Source organism: Euleptes europaea, chromosome 2, assembly GCF_029931775.1.
Source record: "Euleptes europaea isolate rEulEur1 chromosome 2, rEulEur1.hap1, whole genome shotgun sequence".
NCBI classification, from domain to species: Eukaryota; Metazoa; Chordata; class Lepidosauria; order Squamata; family Sphaerodactylidae; genus Euleptes; species Euleptes europaea.
The window spans coordinates 43,688,088-43,704,512 of record NC_079313.1 but is presented as its reverse complement, the minus strand read 5'-3'; the positions used below and the strand labels follow the sequence as shown (position 1 = coordinate 43,704,512).

The window sequence follows — 16,425 nt, the reverse complement described above, 5'->3', positions numbered from 1 at the left end:
TGTGAGACCACTGGACAAAGGACTCTAATTTTGATTCAGATCATAAAAGCTGTTATTTTAATTCAACAGGTTTATAAGCTTCCATGTGAATTTTGAGGCTTAGTGTTCATTATCAAAGCAAAATTAGAATTAGAATTCTTGACTGCATTGTTTATCTTGGCATGAAAGTCTAATACCTAAAATCATGCTGTACGTTGTCATGGTAACTTTCCCTTGGTCCAATCCACATGGCCTCTGGGAAACGGAGCGAAAACAGGATTTGCTATAGAAGTACACCTGGCCTTGTTCAGAAATAAGATTCTATTTAAAGAGGTTTCCAGCATTTAAAATAGACTTGACACATGCATTGCAGAACTTTTGAGATCTCGGTTGCTTCATGTTGACCGAAATCCAAGAAAGGTCTATTTCAAAAACATTTGTAAGCCTAGAAAGAGGTGGGGGAGGTAGATGGTATTTAAGCATTGATTGACCAGAATTTTTGTTATAGCTAGAATGTGTAGCAATAGGAGTATAGGCCCAAGCTTGCATTAGGATTGGTACCTGAGCATCAGCAGAAATGCACTAATGCAGCTAGTACAGCACTGGTAGGCAACCCTCAGCATGTGTGCTGAACAGTGGCATGTTAGACCATTCAGTTTGGCACACAGGGCCAGTTCTCTGCCCAAAAGACTAAGGTGAGCCTCTCTGGCTGATTCCCATTTTGTCTGGCTAAGTACAACCTTTGTCTCTTCCCCCTCCCCCACCCTTTCTTTGCTGGTGCACCAGCATTTTCACAGGTAGATGCTGCCTGTCCTTGAGCTGGTAGATACTTGTAGAATTATGAGGTGTTAGAGTTGAACCAAATCACTTCAGTGTTCAGGAGAGAGGAAGTCTTTTTTTTTTTTAGTTGCTCCCCCAAACTCTGAGATCACTTCTAATTCTGCTTTTCTAGTTTTATGATATTAAAAAAAATTTGCAGGGAATATTACAAAATATGGCACTTTCACCGGGCAATTCGTTCTGCTACCTTATTCTGCTGTATATGTAGACCAGGATACCCCAGCCTTTTTTAAACTTCCAGATAAAAAGAGATTGGTGGCAAAAATAATAATGGTGTGTACTTCTGGAATCTGCTCTGACTGTTCAACATTGTGACAAAAGATGACCAGAGCTGGCCACATGGTGAACCATGGCTCGGTATTGCAGCCCCTGCATGTAGCTCTGACATGTGGAAATGCCTTTTCCTGCCACCCCTGTCTGAAGACTGCAATGTTGAATTACTCCACTCGAGCGTTTCAGGGACAGAGGCTCTGAATGCTAACACTGCACATTCCATCTTCCGCTAGAGGCCGGCTCCGTCTGAAAATACAGCTAACTGTAAAGAGGTGTTCTTAATTACAGCCTTTCAAAGCAGAAAATAATTAGTTCTGGGGCTTGAGATTCTAATGAGACTGACAAAACATTGGCAGCATATGGAGTGTATTTATAACCTTGCCTTGTTTCGTAGTCATCAATCATTTGGACTAGGATTCCATGTGAATATAAATTCTAGGGAGGTAATTGTTTTTAGTCTCTTTCTTCAGAAGCACCACAAAGGAGTCTTGTGGCAAAAGCGCTACCAGTGGATGAATAGTCATTTTTGGAAAAGTGGCAGTTTGCCTCTTTTAAAATGTTCAGCCTCAAGAGAGATTACTGGGGCATGTGAAAATAGTTGAGGAGATTTGAATTGGTAGCCTGCCATGGACCTAAAAGTGTGTGTGGGGGGGTGCTTTGGGATATCTTTAACACTCTTGAGTCAGACTAGCCTACTGGATTTCATTCTAAAGCCTGGCTCTCGTGACTGTTTCTCCCCCCCCCCCCCAATCCCTTTGTTTACCCTTGGATGGAAAAGGTTCCTGGGATGCTTCACAAAGTCAGGATTTTGCTTGGCTACACTTTCCTTATTGCTGACTGGTGACTTTCCAGACCATGGCCTTTCACTTTCTTCTGTCAAACATAACAGGTTTTGAGCCCTTGATTAAAGCTTTACACGCGCCAACAGTTTGAACAAGCCAGAGACAAATCAAGAATCGGTTTCAGCCAAAAAAAGAAGGTGTATTCTGAAACGCATAGAACATTCATTTAGTCGTACCACAAAGATATAAAATAACATTCTAACACATGTTCTGCTTTGGCATAGACGTTAAAAAGCTGTAGGTTAGGGTACCATCCTTAATCACTGGGAACAGCCTGACCAATTGAAAAATCTCATTAAAAAAAGATAGATGCTTTTAATGTGGGACCTTAACTTAGCTGTGAAGATGAGAAAGTTAAGATGTAGTGGCGCGCTCTCTCTGTCTCTCTCTCTACTTTCATCTGATGTTATTTTCGGTTCTTGTCTGTGCAAAGAAAGTGTGGCAGCTATGATAAACCAGCTAAGCCATAATGCTACTTTTACATGCAGTAGACCCCTTTGCATGGCATATCAGCCCTTCTTACCTTGAACATTTTGCTGCTATTTGCACAGGCCACTGACAAGAGGTGTGCGTGTCGATTGGGTTAGATGCTTTGACAAACTGCATATTTTTATATACACTCAGATAAGTAGTCTTATATAGACTCAGATAAGTATTTTGAAGTGTAAGGATGTGTCACTGGCCACCAAGACTAGATTAATTCATTCCATCTTATTCCCTATTACTATGTATGGGTGTGAAAGCTGGACAGTGAAGAAAGCTGATAGGAAGAAAATAGATTCCTTTGAGATGTGGTGTTGGAGGAGAGTGTTACGGATACCGTGGACTGCCAAAAAAACAAATCAGTGGGTTATAGATCAAATTGAGCCTGAACTGACCCTAGAAGCTAAAATGACTAAACTGAGGCTGTCGTATTTTGGTCACGTCATGAGACAACAAGAGTCACTGGAAAAGACAGTCATGCTAGGAAAAGTTGAGGGCAGCAGGAAAAGAGGAAGACCCAACAAGAGATGGATCGACTCAATAAAGAAAGCCACAGCCACAGCCACAGTTTGCAAGATCTGAGCAAGGCTGTCAAAGATAGGACATTTTGGAGGACTTTCATTCAAAGGGTCGCCATGAGTCAAAAGCGACTTGACCGCACTTAACACACACACACACACACACACGTAGTCAGATGTGACTTGCTTATTGATATAATTCGGAAACCTTCCCACTTGCAGACTTATTTGTCATAAGCAAGACGAATCCCTTAACTGGCGGCTCCTGGGGTGAATTTAAATGTCTTTTGGCAGGGTTTCTGTGCATAGCAGCAGGAAACAATTGAAATCCTATCAGGACAATGGGGAACAACAAGAAGATGTACAATCAGAGATACTAACAAACATTGTACTTCCAATCCCATCAGGGTTTCAGGTTTCCTGGCATCAGATGGCGCCACTAAAGCCACACTAACATAAAAAAATTACCAGAAGACAGATGACAATGAATAATGAGGGGAAATATAGTAGATTGTGTATACTCATTAAGATGTTGGACCCTCTGTAGTGTATGTGTGGTGGGGGGACTATAGCTATAATTTGACATGGAATTAATCCTAGTAATTTCAATAGCATAAGCATGGTTAATTTTCTTCAGGTTTATAGTCTATGCCTGTACAATTCTATGAAAATTAGATTGTCATTTTGCCTTTAAATATTTCTTTCACACCAAGGTTATTTTCTATCTGTCTCCTGTCCTTCGAGAAGAAACACGTTTGTTTTGTTGGTTTTTCTCTAGAGCAGCAACAAAACCTCCAGCAGCAGCAGTTAATAAGAAATAAATAATTAGTTTCAGGGAGCCTCTTTCAAACAGCCTTTATAATATGTTTTAGCAGCCGTTTGCTAACAGATTTTTTGTGTCATTTCAGACAGAACCAGCTGCTAATTGCTTTTTTTTTAACCTTTTAATACAAAGCCACGTGTCACGTTTGCAAAGTGGGACTGAGCTGTTTTTAAAACACCCTGCTTTCTTCCATTTTCAGGTGGTCTTTGCACTTCTGAATTGCTGCAGTGTGGTGTTTGAAATGTCTGTGGCACTTCTGAAAGTGCCGCTTCTCCCCCGCCGCCCTTTACATGTTGCTTTACATGGAATTGGACCAGCAATGGATACCAACTGGTTTAGAATAGCAGTGTGAAAGGGTGCAGGTTCTTCTCACTCAATGGGGTTTTACGATCTCTTATTTTCTTGGTGTTGGGACCACTGTAGGTTTTTAGCAGTGTGCAGTATTTAATTGGGAAACAGAAGTGTCAGGATCTTTAGTCTTCCTGGGAGATGCCACCTCTGAGCTGAAAGCCCTTCATACATGCTCAGAGGCACTAATAAAAGGTATGGCATGGCATCCGTTGTCCTGGTTAGAGAGCAGTACAGAAACAAATGGGAAAAGGGGGTGGGCTTCTGAGTGCCAAGCAGGACATCTCTTTCTCTCTGCCAATCACTCTTCCACCCAGTCCTAGGCTATGGCCCTCAGGCTAAGATCTGAAGGACAAGAGCCCTTGCTCCCAAGGGCTCACATCTCTAGGCATGCCTAAACCATAGGGAACTGTGAGCAAGAGGAGGACAAACGCAGCAAGATGTTATTCAGCATTTGCTACCCAGCTAAGTAGCAGGATCTTCCCCAGTTTCTCCCCTGTGTGAACAGCATAGATGGCACTGTCCCCTGTCTGGGCAAGAGGCCAGTCTAGCTTGGGTTAAAGCTTCCATGAGGTAGGACCATGAAGGTCAGATGTACAATAGATGTACAGTTGGCCTTCCAACAAGATGCTGTATGTGTTGTATGTGTGAGGCTAGTGAAGATGGTCAGCAAAGGCACTGGACTATGGCACCTTAGAATGTACATTGGGGAATTTGCCTCTTTGAATATATGCATGCAGGGGGATATTGTTGGAAGGACATGTTCAAAACCAAGCCATTACATCTAGTTGCATATCTGATACAGGTGCTAACATGTTGCCTGCAAAAATATATGAATTCACTCTTTATGCAGTGCAGAAGGGCTTTAGAGAAGACCATTCAAAAAAGGGTAATTTGCAGAATGGTGGTATACAAACTGGGATAGGATTTTCTAAAACCTACATTGTAACATGCAGTTGGATTTGGTAGAAGTGAAGCCTCTTGAGACAGATCGGTTGAGCTTGACCTAATATCATAGACAGGCAGGACAGGCAACTGCCCTTGCCCTTGAACTTGCAATCCTAGAAAGGGACAGATCACATAGAAGAGAAGGACAGATACTGGAAGCGGTCTGGAAACAGAGAAGAGAGGAAGCTGAGAAGACAGGAGGGATGATGGAATTTGTCTCCCATCCAAATCTAAATTATTTTACAAATGGCCCTTTGGTTTTCATATTCCACTTAGATATCCAGTGATAGCAATATTATTTCATAAGCGAAAGCAGGCTGCTTTTGTGGTTGATTTCATTCACCACACAAATAGTGATGCTTTGGAAGGCAACTTCTTTTGTCTTCATCCCCCCCCCTTTAAAAATGGCAAAGGACAGAAAGAAACTAATCTTAGGATCAATCTGGGCTCATAGTTTGTAGAAAGGGGCCATAGCAGAAAACAACCTTTCGTTTTGGGCATTGTTCCATTATGAGAAGCACTCTCTTAATAATATGGAAATAGATTTAGTAGTTAAAGAAGCACAAAGGAGAGCAGGAGGGAGTCTGTAGCATATGCCACGTCTTCAGAGTGCTATAGGGATTGGCTCCTAAGGAGAACATGTCTGAGACTGAAGCATTCACAGAGAGAGAAAAATCTTGATTGGAGGATGAAAACTTCCTTCAGTTATTTGCAAGTGCTTTCACATCACCAGAGGCCTGGGAGTTCATCCAAGTTACTAAGAACTTACACAGCCATGGGAAAAAATGTTTCTGTGGTTATAGTTGCATGGTAACCCATAGCTTACAATCATGGGGTTTCCAAATTTGTGTCACTTTATTTTTGCCTCTTCCTAGCAAAGGTATATTTAGTAACTGTCAGGCTGCCACAAATATCTAGCATCTATTTATATTGTGCTGGCGTTTTTAAAAATAGTTTTTCTTCAGCAGAACCTTGAATTGCAGGAACATTTTTGTAATGTTCTTTGCTTGAGATGTGAGAATGTCCAGGATGGGGCCTGATCAATCGTGATGCTGGTATGAAGAGTACCCCAGATCCCAGTTGTCCTCAGCATTTCTTCACCCCAGCCTCTGTCCTCTAATAGCCTGTGGGGGGGGAGGGCTGAGGGGGGTGTGCCACAGGCGAAAGTGAACTGTGAACTGGGGAGGGGCTGTGGCTCAGCGGTAGAGCCTCTGCTTGGCATGCAGAAGGCCCCAGGTTCAATCCCCGGCATCTCCAGTTAAAGGGACTAGGCAAGTAGGTGATGTGAAAGACCTCTGCCTGGGACCCTGGAGAGCCACTGCTGGTCTGAGTGGACAGTACTGACTTTGATGGACCAAGGGTATGGTGAAGTATAAGGCAGCGCCATGTGTTCATGTGTAGTACTGGGTGTACCATCACTGGGGGAATTCTCTCCTTTGCATTGCCTTTCCCCCTGTACTGTTCCTGAAGGTCTACTGATCCCCAGAAGAATAATTTCAGGAGACTCGGTGGGCTGCTGCAGAAGTGGGAAAGCCCCACTCTGTTAAGTCTGTGGATGGTTAGGTACACTCCATTGTTTTTTAAGGCATTGGATACTGTTCAGAGTGGCTGCATCCATGGGATGGGACTCAGCATCCAGGTTCATTCCCCCCCCCCCTTGAAGCTGGTACTCATGACTAGAACAGTGTTTCCAAGGCATCCAAATGTTCTCTAGCTTCTTGTTGCTGACTGAACTGAAGGTGGACTGAAGACACATGGGGGTGGGGAGCAGCTTGTGGCATTTTCATATAATTCATGGAATCATAGAGTTGGGCCATACAGGCCATCTATTCCAACCCCCTGCTTAATGCAGGATCAGCCTAGAGCATACCTGACAATGGATGCTAAGAGCAACTTTAGAAGATAAGAGATGGACAAAGTTTGTTTTAAAAAAAAGGGGGATCAGAGCTCATGGAATTAATAGTTGTTCCATTTTCAAAAACCTATATGATCTGTGGCAAAAAAAAACCTGCCAAGACACCATGTAGGCCTACAGTATAAATGGGAACTATTATCTAACAAGTGGGAACCGCAGGAAACTTGCAGGGAGGATGCATCTCAACCCCCTGCCTTTGCTTCCTTCCCTCTTCTAACAATCTTCCCCCTCTCTTTCTCCCCCTTCCCCTTCTCTGACAATCTTCCCCCCTCATTCTCCTCCTTCCCGTTCTCTGTCAATCCTCCCCTCTATTTCTCCCCTTCCTCTTCTGTTTTAAATCCCCCAATCTCTTTCTCTCCCCCTCCCTTCTGTACCTTGACCCACTCTTGGGCCACCGGCGCTGTCCTTGAAGGGCCTCCAGCAGCCAGCAGGGGCCCTGGGAGCCGCCACATCGCAACCAGTCACAGCAGAGACCCAGGAGGCTGCTCAGGTGAGCTATCTTTGTGCATACAGACAACTTTATTGTTTGGGGAGATTTAAACATCCCCAATATCATTTTTAAGGTTTCAGATTTTTCTGGAGAAAAATATCTGTTCTGTCAGTGTGAGCTCAATCTGTGGCTTTAGATATATAGATGCTGTAGATATATAGGCGCTTGACTGTTAAATATATAGAGGCTGTAGGCTTTCCTTCATAAAAATCATAATGCTATACATTTGCATGTGTCATACTTTGTCTTAAAAAGCATTTCACCCATTCCAAAAGTGTAAATGTTTCGTAGCATCTTTTTCAGAGCCTTCCAAAACTCCCAAAATAATTTCCAGTCCCCTGCCCCAAAAACAAGTCTAAGGGACCCCTCCATTTTGTTCTGGGACTTCACATTTCTATGCATGGGAAGTAATATCTCTCAACTCACTTTAAGTTGTCCTTAAAAAATTGTATCTATCTGTCATCATGAATGTTCACTTCTGTGAAAAGGCTGGATCCTATGCTTTGCTAATGGCAAAACGTTTGTGTGGTACAAGAAGCCTTACTCCAGTGGAAAACACATGTGCTCTACCCATGGAAAGTTACACCACCAGTGGAATCAATTTATAGGATACAACACTGTGTTAATCTGAGAAAAAGAGAGATTTTCAAATCTAATATAAATTCTACTTGGTGTACCTTTTTAGTTTACAGATGTAGAAAATAAAATTTTGATGTATACATCATTTGTGTCAATGGCCTGAGGGCCCATACTACTTCTGCTTGTGAAGAGTTTTGTGGTGCCCACAGATTTTCTTGATGTATGTGATTGATTGTGTTTGTGACACAAAGGACTTTTAAAAATTTTGGCCATTGATTTGGAAGTGTTATATTTCTGGTTTTTAATGTGGGATGTGAAGCCTGACATAAGTAATCCAGATGGTAAAGGAGGCAAGCATGTTAGGGTAGGAGCACAATCCTTGTAGTTGATATCTGATTTTTGAAGTGAAGTTTGTAATAGCAGGAGAACCAGCTGTGCTTAATTAAAATGCCATTTCAACTCTTGTGAACTATGTGTTTGAATTAAGGGAGTAGAAAGGGAGGGAGTAAATATGGAGGATTATTTTAACTCCCCATGTCTATCACTCAACTCCTAATTCATTGATCAGAAGCAACAAAGCAGCTGATCCTTAATCAAAACTACTCAGGGCCATAATCCCTCTTCTAACAAGAAAATGACATTATACCAAGTAGGATTGTGGGAAGGGCCCAGATAGATGCCATCAAAGTGGCATAGTTAAATCTGCCTTGTCTGAATATTCAGTCTGTGTTATGATCACATCTCCTCTTTACCAGAAATGCAAGTCAAACCAGATGCACTTAAACAACCTTTTCCTCTCAACTGTTTATTCATTTGAATGGACCGTGTGGCTCTCATTATTATTCTGAGGCACTTCAGAGGATCCTGTGATCCTCCTGTAATGGTGGTGGAGAACTCCCCTATAGATCCCTCCATGATTCAAGAACAATGGGTCACCGGAGACGCAAATTATGTTTTATGGGGCTGCTGCCCTCTACCTGTCCTCCCCACATCTCCCACTGAAGTGCTTTACAGCAATTTTGCAGTGCGATATCTTAAGGGTTTGGATTTCTTTATACTCGTTCCATATCACTGGCTGCTGCTTTGCAGGAAGTGAGGAAGCACCAAGCACAATAATATCCCCTCCTGTGTCAGTTTTAATGCAGTGTTTACTGCAGAAGTAGGAAGGAAATGCATGTCAATGGCAGCTGTGCATTTAAAACAAATGTGTAGTTTCATAGGAAGGATCCTGTGTCTTTTGACAGAGGAGGGCTCAGAGGCTTAAAGGGGAATTTCCTGGGTCCAGGTAACTCATTGTTCCAGTAGAAACAAGTTCTTAAAAGGGTTCTGCTAAAGACATAAACTGTGATTTTTATTAGCCTCTTAACACAAACAAGCCTTGTGGTCACACGGTGAAGACTTACACACCGGTTGTGTGCCCTGCCTTTGATGCTTTTGGAAAATGGGGTTTTGCCCTACTTCTCAGCAGTGTTGTACTTCCGTGCATCTCCCAGTTTTCCCCTGTCTTTCTTGCAGTCTTTGCTGTGATGTTTTGGGGAGGGTTGCAGCAAAGCCATGGTGGCACCCATCTGGATGGGAAAGATCTTCTCAATTCAACCCATATCAGTGCTATTTAACCCACGCCAGTCCCGGCAGTGAGTGGCCAGTTCCCTGGCTGCCACTGCAGGGCTTTATTTTTTCCAAACAAATTAACAATTGACATAACATTATAATGTTATAACGTTCCTAGCTTTCATTATTTAAAAGTAAGTCTTTATCCCCTTTCATTGTGCCTTTCCCCTTAGCCAGCATGGTGTAGTGGTTAGGAGCGGTGGACTCTAATCTGGAGAACCGGGTTGACTTCCCCACTTCTCCACATGAGCGGTGGACTCTAATCTGGTAAACCTGGTCCCCACTCCTGCACATGAAGCCAGCTGGGTGATCTTGGGCTAGTCACAGTTCTCTCTGAACTCTCTCAGCTCCACCTACCTCATAAGGTGTCTGTTGTGGGGAGAGGAGGTTTGAGACCCCTTAAAGGTAGAGAAAATCGGGGTATAAAAACCAGCTCTTCTTCTTTATATATCCCCACAATGAAATGGGCTAGAGACCTTTAAAAAAATGAAAGCTGGGAATTCAGAGAACCTGATAGATTGTTATAATGCTATAATTGATTGTCAATTAAGATACACACATTAAAGCCCCCATGGTAGTGTGGGGAAGGGAAATGGTTATTATGGGGGACCAAGACAGAGAAAATGTAGGGAAACCTGCCATGTGGAAGCTCCGTTGCCACTGCGCAGTATTTGCAGCAGCAGCAGCAGAGGAACTACAGAAGCCCCCATCTCTCTGTGGAAAACACCGACAAGTAAGGCAACAGTATGAACTTTCCCCCAATAGTTTCAATGCACCTGAGGAGTGCTGATTCTAATTATTATAAATGCAGAGTCAGGGTGCAATAATAGTTACATATTAACTAATCGAGAATATAAGAAATCCTATCCTAAAGGAGAAATGCACTTCCAATTAAAGACTAGCTGTGCATGAAGCGTATCTAAATTGCACAAATTATGTCTGTATCACAGGGTAGTTATGCATTGGCTTGTTTCTGAGCTGCATGGATGATTGTTGTCAATTTCACTTTACCCTTGTCGATTTTATTTCCTTTTTGATAGCATTGAGAATTGAGAAAGCTCAACCTCCAACTTGAGTATTCATCTAAATGACCTTTAAAATAAAGGTTGACGTTTCTAACTATGCAGTAGTAAAGAATTCTCCCATTAAGTATCTGGGGGGTGGGGGAGTCAGATATAATGATATTGCTGATACAGAGAGACTTGCAGGAAGATTTCCCAAAGGACAATTGTGATGGAGGGTGCTCTTTGCAGAATCACGTGAATAAGCCCGTAGGGGATGGTTTGGCAATAATGTTCAGGCATAACACCTGGCCTCTGTAAAAACCTGTGCAGTTTGGGCTGGAGTTTTCAACTGAGATTCTCGCTCTTTCTTTCTGTGTAATGATGCATTCCTCTTGTGAAAGTAGAGAAATGACTCAGCAGGCACCCTGGTTATTATCTCAAGCATCCAGGTGGGACATTTACAATACACCTTGCATCGTGTAATCATTACCTAGCTTCTCACCTGGCAGTAGTTTTCACAAATGCTGCTTATGGATCAAAGGCTTGTAAAATGTTGTGTGCGATTGTCATTGGCTATCAAAGACCTCATGACCTATGGGGGAAAATGAAAGTTTAGAGCAAGGGTAGGGTGTTTCTTGTCAGACTGGGCACAATCAAGCCTCTTTCTCTCTTGCAGTTTTCAAAGGAGAGGCAGATTATGGACAGTGCTCCAGAAAAGCTGAAGAAAGAGCTGGAAGAAGAGCTGCAACTGAGTGGTGAAGACTTGCGCAGCCACGCCTGGTACCACGGACGGATTCCACGGCAGGTGCGTCCCATCTTGGTCTCCCATTCAGGCAAGGTTCTGAAGACAGAAACAGTCCTGCCGGAGGCAGCATACTTCCTTGTAGCAGTTGCTGGGGAGCACAAGCGGAGGGATGCTGTTGCAGTCATCCTGCTTGTGGGCCTTCTAGAGGCAATGGGTCGGCCACTGTGTGAACAGAATACTAGACTTAAAGGGTCCTTGGTCTGATCCAGCATGGCTCTTCTTGTTATGTTCTTAAAACAGTTAATACAGAAAGACTGTGTAGATTATTTTCTTCCTGCCTTGCTTTCTGACTCAGATACTTCACAGTTCCATCTCCAGCCCCTTCTCAGCAAAGAGGATCAAATCTGTCAGGAATGTGTGTATGGGTGTAATTTGCACACTCTACAGTTATTGAGGGAAACTAACAACAAAACATAGAGAGCAATCCTAACCAGAATCCTGCCCTTACGATTCTACCCAAGTCTGTTCAGTGGGGCTTATTCCCAAGAAAATTATCTTGAGATTGCATTGTTTGTGTGTATCTCTGGGAAGAGGAAGTGGTGGTGTATAGGATACATAGCTGCAAGAACATCTTACAGGTCGCTGCAAGCGTTCCTGAATGACACATCAACTTTGGATCCATTCCAGTCTGGATTCTGCCCTGGTCATGGGACGGAGATGGCTCTGGTCACCCTCACAGACTTATCTCCGATAGCAACTGGATCAAGGCGGGTCGGGACTGCTGATACTGTTAGATCTGTCAGCAGCCCTTGACACGGTCGATTATGATCTTTTAGTCCACCACCTTGTCGACATTGGAATCTGGGGCACAGCCCTTCGATGGCTTCGCTCCTTCCTCCGTAGTTGGGAACAGAGAGTAGCACTAGGGGAAGAGGTATCACGGTGGCACCCCTTGGTGTGTGGGGTCCCGCAAGAGACAATCCTCTCCCTGATGTTATTTAACATCTACATGCGCCCCTTCACCCAGCATGTCCGGAGTATGGGGCTGGGTTGTCATCAGTGTGCTGATGGCACCCAGCTTTATCTGTTGATGGACGGACATTAGGACTCTGCCCTGGACACACTGGCTAGGTGCTTGGACGCTGTGACTGGTTGGTTGAGACAGAGCTGGTTGAAGTTAAATCCATCAAAGATGGAGGTCCTGTGGCTCAGCTGGGGTGGCTCTGAGGCGGGGTGCCAGCTCCCAGCTCTTGATGGCATGCGTTTAACAACTGTGCCCACTGTCAAGAGTCTGGGTGTGATCCTTCATGCTTCCTTGCCACCTCCAAATATCTCTTGCTTGTAAACCCTACAGGTTAACCATAAGTCAATTGTGACTTGATGGCACACTCAAAAATACTTTACAAAATAGGACTGTGTGATCCGAGTATCAGTGGGTTTGCCACAGAAGTGCAGAACCTGCTGCCTGGCAGATAACTTGGTATTAAATTCTGAGAAACACCGCTTTCTATTTAAAAACAAACATTTGTAGTTTTTCACAGCCTTGTCGCTTGCCCCTCCCAAATAAAGTTCCAAATTATTTGAATCCCTGAACCATGAATACTGAAAAAAGGTCTGTAAAATAAACCAAATGTATTTAATGTGTGTAATTTAGTCTGACTGCAGGATTCAGTAGAAGGATATTTAGCTCAATGGCATGTGCAGCTCTGGCTGTGGAAGTGGGTGAATTATAAGTTAAAATGGTTATATTGAAGTGACTGGACCTGGTGCAGTAAGGAACATTGATTAGTCTGGAATTTGGAGACTTCCCTTGCCATTCTAAGCAGAGTTACACCCTTCTAAACCCAGTCTAGATTTCAGTGGGCTTAGACTGGAGTAACTCTGCTGTAAGTAGGACATTTTCAGCAACAAGTCGCCTCTTGAATTTTTAGCAGATATTTATGTGCCTATCCTCAACAGTTGTTGGAAAGTTGCCATAATTATTTTAATCTAATGCACTGAAACAGCATGAGCTAGTAATCAAAATCTTCTTACTTATGAGGATCCCTGTGGATGACCGTCCTGAAAACAATTCAGAAAAAGCAGAACACAGCAGCCACCTGATTTACATATCCATTATGACTGAAGAAGGAAAATTAATTAAAATACAGTTGTGGCGCGAAAACCTTCCTTTCCCCGCCCCCTGTAGTTCGTTGTGCATGTTTTTCCCTTCCCGTTTCACTTACCAAAAAGCAACCCAGAGAGATCTGGATAGGAACTTGCATACTTTGCATACCGAGAAGCTCTCTTACACAGTCTCCCTTAAGCAGCATTCAAACCATATGAAAGGTAAATCAAACAGTTTTATTGAACTTACAAAAACAGTAGGAAGCAAAGGAAAAAGCAATACTTAACTAAATATATATGACATAAAGTAACAGACTCACAGACAGACAGTAACAATGGCCTTTGGGTCACTTCCAAAGAGAGTCAGAGATGGCAACCATATTCAATGGGTCTGTGATCTCTCTGTGGAAGGACAAAGACTGGGCGTTTGAATCAGCCTTATATGGGCTGGACCGTGAGGAGAGGTTCTCAAATGACCCCTCCCTGTCACATTCTTTAGGAAATGAGTTTCCACAAATCATGACTAGATTTTTTAGAAATATCTTGTTCCATAATAATTCTTTCAGTGTCCAAGTCTGATATCTGATTTTCCTGTCCATCCGTCAATGTACCAAAACAATCTCCCCCTTTACGTGAGCAGACAATTTGCCGCCTGCTTGAACGGCCTTGATTTGGAGCACGTAATGTGCTTTGGGTGACTAGCTCCTGTGCCCTTTAGGGTCAAGAGCCTAAGTAGAGCTGATGTCAGCTAAAAGTCAGGTCTTCATATTGCTTCTAAGTTATAGATTAATAAGCTACAGATTAATTGGTTTTTCTTAACACAAACTAATAATATTTAATATAAACTAATAATTTTAATATAAACTAATGTTCAATACCAAAAATTCTCACGACAACAGTGTTTTGGGATTTTGAGAAATTTTACCAGTAAATGTAATGTAAAACCAATATGTTAAACCAGGGGTGGGGAACCTTTTTTCCTCCAAGGGCCATTTGAATATTTATAACATTCACGGGCCATACAAAATTATCAACTTAAAAATTAGCTGACCAAGCTCCAAGCAAGCAGCTGCCCCAGATGACCCCCCTCGTGCGGGGGCAAGAATCCAACAGGTGGCGCACTTGCCCACCTGGTGGCACAGGATGGTCTGTTGCACCAGCCGGGCGTAGCCGTCCAGCCGCATGCCGGAGTTGCTCCTGCTCCACATGGTTGAGTCTGGATTCTACAGCCAGCTCCTGCTACCGTCGCCTGCAGGGATTAAATGAGAACGCACTGGCTAAGAACCCCCCACATGCATTCTGCCCCTGCCCCTTTAACCCCTCCATTGCCGCCACTTCCATCCCCAGCCCTCTTGTAGTACAGAGGGAATACAGTACGTTTCTCCATGGCCTGGGTGGGAATGGGTTAACACGGTTTCTCGGGCGGTCCTAGCAGCTCCATAGCTAACGACTCTTCTGCAAGGGGGGGGGGAAGGCTCCTTTTCTTGGCAAAACAAGCTCACATCCGTCTTAAATAGAGGCTATTCCTGTCCATGGGAGGGGGGAGGTCACCAGTCTTAGATCCTTCTGAGCTAGAGATCTGCCAGGACCCATGCAGGGCCAGACCAAATGATTTTGCGGCCTTAAACGGCCCCCAGGCCTGACGTTCCCCACCCCTGTGTTAAACCCTCTGAAGCTATTTATTTGTTTACTTAAAGCATTTATATCCCTATCCTCAAATAGAAAGCTGATTTCTGGGGCAGCTAGCATCATGCCAGAACTATTTTACATTATAATGGTAAAATATTAATCAGAATTGGGGAAAAAAATCAGAAAAAGAGAAAATAAAAAAAATCCCATATCAAGAAAATATTTAAACCAGCAGTTTAAATAGCATAAAATCAAAACAAGCAGAGTTAAAAGCTAATGGCCACTACAATGCAGCAGGGGAAGAGAAAAACGATTTTAAAAATCCTACCTAAAAGCCTGGGAGAATTTAAAAAAAGTCTTCACCTATTGCCCGAAAGACAGCAGATCTGGCACCAGGCAATTATCCAAGGGGAAGATGTTCCAGAGTTGGAGGCATCACAAGGGTAGAGCCCCTGGTCCTATGTACTGCCCATTTTACCTCTGTGAAAGGAAAGGGGCAGAGCAGGGCCTCTGATGATTATTTCAAAGGATGGAACCAAACTATACTTGAGAACCAAACTGTGCTTGAGATATCCTTATCTGAAACCATTTAGGATTTAAAGGTAGTGACTAGCACATTGAATTGGGCCCAGAGCAAACAGGAAGCCAATGAAGCTGTTCTACTAGAGCCTACAACCTCACTAGGGTTGACGTTTCTTTCCATTGATCTTGAGCAGTGTGAATCTAATGTTTGAGGGATATAAGGACTGAAATAAATCTTGCCACTGACAATGTAGCCTTGGGATCCCTGTCGCTTAATAAAAAAGGCATTATGTCAGACACAGAGGCATTAGATTTATATGTGGTTGAAGTTTCTGGACCATCTTCAAAGTCAGTTCCATATAAAGGACATTGTAGCAGTCCAACCTTGATTTCATTAGGACATGGATAACGTTGGCCACATCTCACCTTTCCAGGAAGGGATCAGGTGGGCAAACAAGATGAATCATAGAGTTGGAAGGTACCACCAGGGTCATCTAGTCCAACCCCCTGCACAATGCAGGAAATTCACAACTACCTCCCCCCCCCAGACCCCTAGATGAAGTTGATAATAAGTGTTGTGGACCACAGAGAAGATTGGTGTCTCCATCTGAACATCTGGAAAAAATAGCATCCTCAAATAAGGTTGCCAACTGGACAGGAGGGGGGCGGGAGGACATGTCCCTTTAGCAGAGGTTTAATTAATGGAAATAGGCAGTCCGAGATGTTCATGGCAAGAAGTTAAACAACTTCACCTGATAATTGCTTGCAGA

General features: G+C 43.3%; 1 protein-coding gene across 1 annotated transcript in view; it reads left to right on the top strand.

Annotated features, from left to right (window-relative positions):
- Positions 1-16,425, top strand: part of BCAR3 (BCAR3 adaptor protein, NSP family member) — an 81,647-nt gene that overhangs the window by 44,924 nt on the left and 20,298 nt on the right. The window contains exon 3 of the mRNA XM_056843993.1: positions 11,330-11,458. Within this exon, the coding sequence (XP_056699971.1) occupies positions 11,330-11,458 (129 nt within the window). The remainder of the gene's footprint in view (positions 1-11,329; positions 11,459-16,425) is intronic.